The sequence below is a fragment of the Malania oleifera genome, chromosome 9 (genome assembly GCF_029873635.1).
Source record: "Malania oleifera isolate guangnan ecotype guangnan chromosome 9, ASM2987363v1, whole genome shotgun sequence".
NCBI lineage: Eukaryota > Viridiplantae > Streptophyta > Magnoliopsida > Santalales > Ximeniaceae > Malania > Malania oleifera.
The window spans coordinates 33,564,732-33,576,317 of NC_080425.1; the positions used below are offsets into that span (position 1 = coordinate 33,564,732).

The window sequence follows — 11,586 nt, forward strand, 5'->3', positions numbered from 1 at the left end:
ACATTCCCAAGTCCCAGCCCCCCTTCTAATTTGGGTCCACTAACAACCTCTCAACTAAAAAGGCAATCTCTCTTATTCTCCTGCAAAGCCGACCAAAGAAAGCCACGCATCATCCTCTCCAATATCCTAGGGCACCCTCAAATGAGACAGAAAATAAACAAGGACATCCATGTGACCCCCTAAGCAAATTTACCCCTTTTCCACCCCTCCAACCTCCTCCCAATTCCCTCTATTACAATTTAAGTTAACAAAATAAATAACTTCATAACAAAATAGAGGATCCCGGGATTACCATATTGTTTTTCCAAATGAAAAGATTTTACTCCAACACCTTCTCCTCCCACTAATTTCTTGCATTAACATTTAACTGTGAGCTCCCTATTTTTCAACACCGCCCATATCATTGCACCAGTCACACATGCACTAGCGTCCCATGCACCCACCTCGAGAAGTCTCCACATAATCAATAAGCTCTCCTCTAAAATCTACATTCCAAGTCATTAATTCTCCCATAATAACCAAAAAATTACTAAACAAATCATTCCCATTCGATGCCAACAAAAAAAGCATAGGGAATTAGTCCTTGAGAGTTCCCAAGATCAAGCATCATGCCAAAAATGCACCGCAAACAACAATGAAAGCGACATAAAGTTCCTCCCATATTCTCCGCATATGATTCTACAACCCTATCCCATGAGGCAGTCTGCGCTGCTCAAGAACTTAACCATAATCCTTTCCATATTGCTCCGATCAAAACCCTCCAATAATTCTCCACAAGTAAAAGGACATCCCCAGGCCACAAGGCTCCCTGCTTTGTAAGGGTGGGGAGAGGGTCATCATAATGTACGCAGCCTTACCTTTGCTTTTATGCAGAGAGGCTGTTTCCTTAGACTCAAACCTGCGCGAGACTAAGCATTTACCAAGCAATATTTTATTAGGAAGTGCATTAGGCTCCCTAGCCACATTTCTCTACAAGTAAAGTGGTGATTTAGCCTCCTTACCATCATTCAAGACATAGGAAAATAGTCATGAAACAAATGGTAAAGTATTACAAGCATTATATTGTTATTAAGAGACATAAAAAGTTTAGTATTACCTTATCAAAAACAGGTATATTGTGCTTGTTCAAATAGTTGAGAAACTTACTATTGGATGCACCTCGCTGTCCCATAAATCAAAAGATCAATGTAACAGGAATATATAAAATATATAAGAAACCAAGAAAGATAAAAATTAAATGCAATCTATACCATGAAAAAAGGAAGAGCCATGTACAGGCATGATATAAGTCTATCAATATGGTCCCATCAGAAACCTGCATCCAAAAAGCCATTTCAAACTGAAGCAAAGGAGCTAAAACATTGTAACGTGAAACAAAGTAATGACACTAAATCAAGAGTCAACAATTTAAATCACAAAACTTCAGTTTAAATGTGGCAGTCTACAATTCAATTTTTTCAAATATATAGCATATTTGTTGAAAGCAACCACTTTAGTGTTCTAGCAGTTTAGTGTAAAGAAAGATAAGAGAAGGCCGATCACCCATTCTTAAAACCAGCATTCTAAAAGAGTCAAGCCAGGGGCACAACATCCAGCCTAAGACCAAAGATATTAAGCAACCAATCCAACCAAACAACTCAAAAAATAAAGAAGTGTTGTTAATTTAGCCATGCTCACTCCAAGTTCAAAGTACCATTTGCTAAAAAGCACAAGCCAAAAAATACAATGAGTGCACCAGCCATGCCTTCGTAACTCCAAATATACGGATTCCTTATAGTCCTACCCAATGTTTTAAAAGGCAAAGGCATAAGGCGAGGCATTTTAACCCTTAACAAGTGAGATGTAACCCTTAAGGCATTGGGGTGTAAGCCTTTTGAGAATTCTTTTCAGATAAAAATAAATAAATAAATTACATATATTTTAAAAATAAAAACAAATCACAAATATAATGTAAAAAAAAAAAAATCATATATAATTTGCAAACTAGTTGTTGACCATTCAAACATTGCTGACTGGAATTCATTATATATATCATGACAAGAGATGAGCAATAACATTACAAAGTTCAAATTGTTTTCAAGATCTAAGATATAGCCCTTTACTTATTAAAGAATGGTTGAGGTTTGAGAGTTTTAGAAATTAACTCATATTATGACATTCCTTTCACATAAACATGGAGTTTTCACATAAACATGGAGTTGAAATTTTCTAGTCAAATCTAACTAGAGAATCACACACCCAAAATAGGTAAGCCCCAATTAAAAAGGTGTGCCTTCTATACAAATGTGTCAAGTCTCAACATGTGGTGCATTAGTCTTTTTGGGATTTGGCATTTTATATTGAGCCTCAACATGTTTTAGGCACACCTTGCCTTGAGGTAAGCCACGGTTGAACATTTTAAAAAGTTGGTCCTGCCTGTGATACACTAACCAACCCATGAAGTGGTTATTCCTAAACAAGTTGTGAAGGGTGTTGGAAGAGAGAAGCCCCTTAAAGTTCTATTTGAAAAATTTAAATATATATATATATATATATTATGAGGAAGTAGAATCACCCAAACTTCCACACCCTCACCAAGGAACCACGTGGGAAGGGCAACAAAAGAAGGGGAACAAAAAATTAATTTTTTTTTGAAAAAAAAAATTAGAGAAACTTTTTTTTTTTTCATATAGAACAAGAAGATATATTAAGATGAGAAGAAGTATAAAAGAAGAGGACTGGAAATCCCAAAACAAAAAATAGAGATGAAATAAAAATAAAAATTTAAATGTGCTCATTTAGATAGCCCCTCTGAAAATTAGTCATTCCTTTCAATCCACATCACCCACAGCACTGAAAAAACTGCACAGACCCAAAAATTCGTCCCTGTTTTATTCTTTCCAAAACCTCAAGCTACCCCCAAAAAAAATATATATATATATATATATATATATCAAAGATAGATTCCAGAGTCACCCACTCTTCTGCGAAAATGAAAACAGATTATTCCATTTGTATGTTGTCACCTTACAATGAAGAAATAGATGGCTAGAACTCTCATTTGAACCACTGCACAGCATACAAATATCTGGACTAAGAGCTTTGTAGGGTCTCCCCGTTTCACTTTTTATTGTGCAACCAGTGGTAGAAGTTCTTCTATTGGAGGAGGATACTGCATCATCGGCTGACGAAGGTGGAGGCTGCACTGCACTGCTGAGCAGGGAGGATGATAATCTGACAAAGAGCGGCGGAGAGCCTGAAATGCAGAGTTGCTACACTGAAAGATTGTCATTTTGAGCCTTTTTCTGTGCTGGTCTTGCTAGAGGCTAGGGGTTTTGGGGAGTGGTGGTTTATGTCAGTTTATGGTTCGAAGCAGTTTTCTTTGCATAGTGCTTTCTTCAATGAGCTAGCCTGCCTTTTGCAGGCTGTACACCCTGAATCATTCCCCAAAATCCCCAAGGCTTAACCTCTAGCAAGGACGATACAGAAAAAGATACAATTCTGGTGTTCCAAGCTACTAGTTGATCCCCAGATGCCTCAAAAGAAGGAACAGAGACCCAAATCTTAAATCTAGAATCCCAAATGCTCCTAAAGAACAAGGAATTTATTTCCCCTGCTTTAGACTCCTCCAAGAATAAGATATCCGAGCTAACTTTACTAATCAGCTCCTTAACCACATTCCAGGAAAGAATCATCATCTAATTCCATTATTAAGACCCAACGACCTGCTCATAATGCATCTTTTTCTGTCATTATCAATGGAGAACCTAAATCCAGATTTAGGGCCTCAAGATGGGTTACGCATGGAAATTCACCTTCAACTCTTTAGTTTGTTCTTGTGGTAGATGTCTTCAATGGATTGGTTCAAAGGAATGTAGAGAGAGGATTTGTAAGAGGGTCTGGAGTGGGGAGCAAGGAGTGAACAGTAGTAGTTCTCATCTTCAATTTACGGATGATGCTACTTTTTTCTTAGAAATTCAATGATATATAGTAAATTCAAAGATCAAATAATCAAAGAGTGTAATTGGACAGTAGGGGGTAAAGTAGAAGCAAAAATTGTTTGGAATAAAATGGCTAACTCTATTGAAAGGATAGCAAAAGAGATCTTAGGTAAATCCAAAGGAAGATACTTGGGTGGTAAAAAAAGTTGGTGGTGGGATCAAGAAGTCCAAAAAGCCATTAAGATTAAAAAAAAAAAAAATTGGTAAAAAATATGGCAAAGTTGTAGAAATATAGAAAATCTTGAAAAATATAAAGATGCAAGAAAAAATGTCAAAGAGACTATTAGTGAAGCTTAACGTAGAGCTTATGACACTTTATATACTAGACAAGATACAAAAGAAGGAGAAAGAGAGATATATAAACTTGCTCAAGCTAGAGAAAGAAAATGAAAAGATTTAGGTGATGTAAAATGTATAGAGGATGAGAATGATAAAGTCTTAAGAAGAAGACATAAAAAGAGAGGTGTTGAAGATACTTTGATAAGTTGTTTAATGAAAGCTATAATGAAAGATTGAACTTGTAAGTAACAAATGAGGAGTAAAAATAGAAGATTTATTCGCAAAATTAAAGGCCTTGAAGTTAAGATGGCATTAAAAAAGATGAAAAGTGGGAAATTCATAGGACTAGATAAAATAACAAATGAAGTTTGGAAATGTTTAGGGTCTAACGGTTTTAGGATAAAAAGGGATAAGACAAAATAAATGAAATGTAATTTCAATAATGTAAGGAATGGTAGAGGAGAGAAGATTAAACTTGATAATCAAGAAATTAATAGCACTAATAGATTTCAATATCTTAGATCTATTATGCAAGCAGACGAGGAAATTGAAGAAAATGTAATACATAGAATTAAAACAAGTTGAGTAAAATGGAGGAGTGCGTCAAGTATGTTGTGTGATTGTAGAATACCCTTAAAATTAAAAGAAAAGTTTTACAATACGGTTATAAGGCCGGGTGTACTTACTTATAGTTCAGAATGTTGGACAACTAAGAAACAACATATACAAAAAGTAAAAGTTGCTTAACTGCAAATGTTAAGGTGCATGTGTGGTAAAAATTAAAAGATAAAATAAGAAATGCACATAAGCGCAATATTTTAGGTATAACACCAGACGAAAACAAGATAAGGATGGGGTGGCTTAGATGGTTTGGGAATTTGAAACATAGGCCTAGTAGAGCACCTGTGAGGAGGAGTTAGTTCTTGTTTCTGGCATGAAAAGGGGCAGTGATAGGCCTAAAATAACTTGGAATGAAGCAGTAAGAAAGGATTTAATAGCTCTTAATCTATTAGAAGAACATGTTCTCGATTGCGTGAATTGGTGGAAAAGGATTCATGTAGCCAACCCCACCTAGTGAGACCTTAAGGTTTGTTGTTGTACTAATTTTTTCTTAAAAGTTCATAGAGAGCTGTTTTTAAATGTAATTACTATTTTGTAGCTGTTTGAGAGGGTTTTGCTTTAAAGATAAATGGGAAGAGTGGTATAGTTTGTAATAGTTTGAGTGGTTCTAGATCTTTGTAGTTATCCTCTTTAGTTGGGTTTGATATTCTCAATTGGCCTGTGACTTACTTAGGAGTGCCTCTGGGTGGTCCTGCTAGGTTGGATTGTCCAAGCGGTTGGATGGGTGGAAGGAACATTCACTCTAGGTCGGCATATCACACTTATTCAGACATGTCTTTCTAGTATTCCTTTCTGTTTCTAATCTATTTTTATAATCCCAGTCCAGGCTGCCAGAAATGTTGAGAGACATGAGAGATTTCTTATGCTCTGAATTGGGGGAGAAAATGGACCACTTGGTTTGTTGGGAGATCATTTGTAGGACGAAAATTGAGGGGGGTTTGAGGTAAGCAAGCACCGATCCATAGTGGCCCTATTCAAAAAGCTGGCGATGGTCTTACAGTCCTCTAAAATAGAGAGAATAAAATGATTTAAATTGATCATAAAAAACTCACATTGAATTGTGCATCAAGATCAGCTTGTCCTTCAATAATTTCAATAAGTTTTTGCACATGCTCTGGAGGGGCTTTCTTGCCAAATATGCTCAATTTTTTTAAAAAATCCACAAACATTTTAAATTCTGCTCCTGTTACATCTTCTAAACTCTGCAAAAACAAAAACAATTTTGAGATACTATTACATTAAAAATAAATGGAAAGAAATATAAACGAAAGCAAGAAATAAGTACGAAACAATTTATAAAAAATGGAAGCAACAACATACTTGTTTTATCAAATCAGTGATATGCCTTTCCATTTGCTCCTGAGGTTTCAAGAGCTCAGTGTTTAAAGGAAAAACCTACAAATTTCAATCAGTTAGTCCTCCTCAACCACAGGTAAAAGAAACAAAATAATGCCAGCTATAGCCATTGTATGAATAAGTGCTTTCACCTTATCTCTAATATAGCTTAGAACCCTCTCACGAATATTTTCATCCAGGCTTGGTTCATTGGTGCTGATATGCTTGAATAGGGCTGTTAGAGAAGCTGCATAAACAAATCCATAAAACTTAGCAAATTGCGGTGCCAATAAGAAGTATGTTCAAAAGTATTGACAACAGTCGAGACAACATGCAGATTTTTGAAGGACAACTAAAAGGTATATTTATGCAATCTCATCACTGAATCCCATACACAGTAATGCATTACCATTAAAAACACCGTTAATTTCTATTTGTCCTAAAAATGAATGAATGTTCTTGTACTTTCCTAACTTTATTTATAAACAAAATTTCTTTAAAGAGAGAAAAAAATGATCACAACAACAGAAAGAATTCACACAGAGGGTAGGTCCTCCAAGAGGACAAGCAAAAGCAAATGAAAAGAAAAGAAAACAAACAACCTAAAATACAACTCTAGTAAATCAAAGCATTTCGATCTCTGCAAGTCTTCTAGAGAATTATGCGTAGAAAGGCTAGTCACACAACCCAAAAACAATGCAAGAAAAACTAGTCTACTCCTGACCAAATGATAACATGCAACAATGCCCTTAAGAATTCCAGCATTACTCTCAACAAATACACCAAATGATAGCAAGAGCCTTTATTATTCCAAGCAACCCATGCAAAAGGTCAATGCAAGAATAGATGTGAAGGAGTCTCCCCACTCCTAAAGCAAAAGACACACATTTGGTGACAGCGCTTTATTTGGCATTCGCTTCATAAGCAAATCATTACTATTGATTTTATCAATGAACTCGGTAAAAATAAAAGTCTTTATCTTCCAAAGAAGTTCAGCTTTCCAAATAAAAGAATGTGGGATAATTAATCAAATGAGGAAAGAAATACTTGCAAGAAAATTCCCAGGGGAATCTAGTAACTAAGTCTTATTTTCCCAAGATGAAAAGTCTCACAAAATGAAAATCCAAAGACTGCTCATTCCCCTACAAGAAAAAAAAATCAGAAATCCAAGCATCTTAAAGGATCGATGAAAGAAACAGATGATACAAATATATATGTATACTTTCCAAACTACAAAAAATCCAAGCTTAACGTTTCAATTTCTAATTTAATTCAAGCATGATTCAAGAAATTCATGATCACTTAAAAACCTTTTAGTAGGTTTGCATGCCTTCATGCAGACACCTAATGTACATGGGTTTGTCCACCCTGAAGCTTTCTTTTATTTTTATCACACAAAAATATTTAATAAATAAAAACAAAATCTAAAACTTACTAATAAGATGGAAATTAACAAATACATAAAAAGAATGAATAAAATGTTTTTTCTATTGAAAAGAAAATATGTTAAGAAAGAGGCGAGAATTATAATGTAGGAGAGGATAAGATATCCTCATAGAAGGGAAAACAAAAAAAAAATCAAAAAAAAATAAAGGAAAAAAAAAAGACAATAACAAACCCTAATTTAAAAACCCTATTTAAATCCTTACCTTCATAACTGATAGAGATCTAAAGCCTTACTAATTCATTACTGATAGAGATCTGAAACCTTACTAATTCCCTCTGGTCTTTATTCACTTTTGTTTTTGCTCCATCCAATTCCTCCAGGAACAGCCAACCAGGCTCCCATTCCATACAAAAGATATTGGACAGCAGTATCTTGGTGACTAATCTTCTCCACAAGGCAGGAATAATCCCATCCTTAAATTTATTGCTCACAGCCAAATTTAAACATTCAAGCGGAGAAGGGAGCACATAAGAAACATGCCCCAGTGCATCACAGAAATCAAAGGAATAATCCAAATTTTGCAAATTTCATCCAACAATAGACTGCTATCACAAGCAAAGTCCCTACAAATTCACTATCCTAGATATCACAACAATTTTTCTCCTTCTATTTACCTCCTTTATTTACTTCAGACTTTCAGCAATTTTGTGTTCCTCAACATAAAAATTCTCAGCATCATTTGCTTTTAAAAATTGACCTCTCTGCATGTTTGAATTCATACGACTACTTACAAGCATACTTTTCTTACCTTTCCCCTTCTTTGCTGATTGTCACTCGTACACCTCTGTAACCTTGGGCATCTTGCATTTATTTCCATTATGTAAATTCCCAGAATTAAGAACCTCTTGACACAAATTGTTGCTAAAACTCTCATCTTTCTCTCTCCATTATCCCCTTCAGAAAGATTCTGCCCATGCTTTCCTTTTAAATCTTGGTTCTAGCTATAAGAACCTTCTCTGGCATCACCACTGCCTGAGCCTCCAATAAACTTCCATCCCAGCACCCCTATCATAAAATAAATCAGACCCTTGGGTTTTGAAATATGGTTCTTGGCTTTGACCACGACACTTGAAGAACAGGTTTCATCCTTTAATTGGCCCAACTCAGAACCAGAAGAGCCCTCCATTTTCTCCAAAACACTATTTAAGTGAGGGCCCTTTCACACAATGGGTCTTCTCAAGAGCCTGGCGCACCTTTAGACAAAAACAGAGGTCCTCTTTTAACAAATAATTGGGCCAAGTCTAAAAATATCAACAAGCTCCCTCGCCCAATTTTCATCTCCTCATCCTCTTCTAGCGAAACTCTGACCGCCTCTTCCACCTTCACTACTCCACTTGCAAGCCTAGACTGTAGGAGCTGACATCACTGAGCAAGAACTAAGAGCTTCCAGCACTGAACTCTTCAGTTGCATTCGCCCTTCAATGCTCATCAATAAATTATCTTGAACTTGCAAAGGGCCTAATGGATATTCAAAAAAAGTAAGGTTCAGAACTTCAACTAGTTATTATTGTTACCAATTTTTTTTTTTTCCTTTTTCCAAGCTATGCTCACTTTTTTTTCTGTAAACTTGCTACAATCAAATCACCATCCTCATTTTGACTTGTATTATAGCCATTAACAAAAGTCAAATCCTTTTCGACACATTCCCTCTTAAATAAAAACAAAGCTGACTGGAAGCCAGAATATATGCTAAGAGATGGCATAAGGGACACCATGAAATATTATTACCATTATTTTTTTTATACGCAAAGAAAAATTATTAGAAAAAAGCTGAGCATCACGAAGATGCCAGTCAAGTACAGTGAAAACTAAGAAAAACAATACAACAATCATCAATAAACATCAAGAAATCAAGAATTACAGAGAAATCCCTCTCAGGTATCCCACTATGCCAGCTAGAGATCATAGAAATCCACTTATCCTGGGCAGCCTGCAGAAAAGAGGTCATCCCATCAAAACCCCTTTCTGCTCTTTCCTTCCCAAACCACCCAAAAAAATAGCAAGGGGAATAAGGGAAAGAGATTTCCTTTTGAACTTGTAGGAGCGGACCCTTTCCAAACCCAAATCCCACCCTCAAGGAGTCAGAGGTATCATATCATTATTATTTAATCTTTTTTCTGCTTTGGGGGGTTGGGTGTGAGCAATTAAACTGGCTGGAAATGGCCAGTAATTTATTCCTGAACCAAAACCTGTTATACGCTAAGATATCAGCTTCCAAGTCAGATAAGTGAAGAAAGTTCGTAATAGTCAACATTCCATTCCACAGAACATTTATCAACCTATTTGAATACAAATACAACGAACAAGCTTTTGCAGTTTGAATCAATTGCAGGCTCTCCTTGTTCCAGCATAAAAAATTTTGAACAAATACCATCCATCGCCTCAATAATGCAGCAAATTACCTTTTACATCCTGCCTCAATAATGACATGACGGCCTTTTGCACTGCGTCACGCTCAACATTTTCTTCTGAAAGCATCAATAAATTCAAGATAAAAGCTGAATCATTAAAGAGAGTATATCCTCAACAGCACAAATCAAAAACTTAAAATTACCTGCTGTAAGGAGCTGTTCAAGAAAGTCCACAATTTTGGAAACATATTCTGGTGTATCCTTGCAAAATAAAGGGAGTCCACGAATGGCTTGGATACAATACAATATGTTTGAATTAGGAAATAATGTAATTATATTATCACATGAAGGCATTTTTAAGATTTTCACCTGAGAATTATATTTACTTATTTGCAACGGTTAAAAGACAATTTTTGTTTGCTGAGACAGTGAAAATTAGACAAGGACTATAGACATAGGTACATTACTGAATTACATGAAGTCATTATATTCTTCTATTTTGATGCCTCTTTTCATTTTACTCTATATATACATAATCTGATAGTGGGATTTCACAACAAACTTTATTCTTTTACCTTTGAAGTATAATGGCAAATCAAAATACTTGCGACGACTAGTACTTTATGTACATTCTAACAAAGTGAACCTCCAAAAGAAAGACAAAATTACCATCATGTCCCTTTATTAAGAGTACAGATTATACATATATCTCATTCACAGTATATAGATGGGCATATTCCCGTGGAATGATGATTCTGGCCTGACATGGGCCGTATATGGCCATGTACTTTGACAACAGCATTCTTTAGGTTCTCATTCTAATGAATACCAATAATTGAATGATGCTCTAATCCAAAATGTGGAAGCTGGGAAAGGATTGCATCCAGCCAAGAAATCCCATTTATGTGCTGCTGATCAGACATGCATGAACCAAAATTTGTGTACAGAACCATAATTAGTGAAACACAAACTTGGAAAGAATAAAAATAAAAATAAAATGAAGATGTAGGAAGAAATTCCCATGTCAATGACCTTCTCACGCCTTTGATGCTGTGATTCTCTTTCTTTGAGCAAACTAGCACATATTGTCATCCAACCGAAGAGCTTTTTGTTTCAATTGAGAAAAATCACAAGATGGGCATGTCCAGAGCCTGTAAAACTTCCTTAAACTCAAATTCACGCGTCTGCTTGTTGAACCGTTCAACCAGTTTGTACCTGGCATCATTCAAATAAAAGGACTGAGCAGTCTCCAATAGCCATTTTGTCTCTGAATCACTAAGCTTGCTTGTGAACACCACATCTCCTCTAATGAGCACCAAGTCTTTGCTTTCGGCAAATTCTGTGTAATAAGATACCATGAAGTATGGGGCAGCTTGAGTTCCTCTTGCTTTGTAATCTTCAAGTCCTGTGAAAAGCATGTGTGGCATCTGCACTGCAAGTAAAGAATAAACGTATGCATTACACATTTGCATTAACAAAATGTTTGGTTTGCAGAATGGAATGGGATAAGGAAGGAATGGAATGAAAATTTGAATGAAGGACATTATGAAATTAAGTGAAAAATTTGATTCCG

The 11,586-nt window shown here is 35.7% G+C and overlaps 1 protein-coding gene across 1 annotated transcript; it reads right to left on the bottom strand.

Moving 5' to 3' along the window:
* Positions 1-1,096: 1,096 nt before the first annotated feature.
* LOC131164524 (apoptosis inhibitor 5-like protein API5) lies at positions 1,097-10,204 on the bottom strand. Its single transcript, XM_058121788.1, has 6 exons — positions 10,065-10,204; positions 6,368-6,462; positions 6,201-6,275; positions 5,933-6,082; positions 1,251-1,315; positions 1,097-1,162 (listed from the first exon to the last, which is right to left on the bottom strand). Exons 1-6 carry the CDS (start codon positions 10,138-10,140, stop codon positions 1,126-1,128), a joined length of 498 nt encoding a protein of 165 aa, XP_057977771.1. The 5' UTR covers positions 10,141-10,204; the 3' UTR covers positions 1,097-1,125.
* Positions 10,205-11,586: the final 1,382 nt, after the last annotated feature.

What these genes read in the sequence shown, in the direction of transcription:
- LOC131164524 (XM_058121788.1), bottom strand. Translation starts at nt 10,140, where the DNA reads ATGCTTTCAGAAGAAAATGTTGAGCGTGACGCAGTGCAAAAGGCCGTC. An exon ending in TAAGCTATATTAGAGATAAG is followed by an intron (nt 6,276 to 6,367) that starts GTGAAAGCACTT and finishes TGAAATTTGTAG; the next exon opens with GTTTTTCCTTTAAACACTGA. An exon ending in TGGCTCTTCCTTTTTTCATG is followed by an intron (nt 1,163 to 1,250) that starts GTATAGATTGCA and finishes TTTATGGGACAG; the next exon opens with CGAGGTGCATCCAATAGTAA.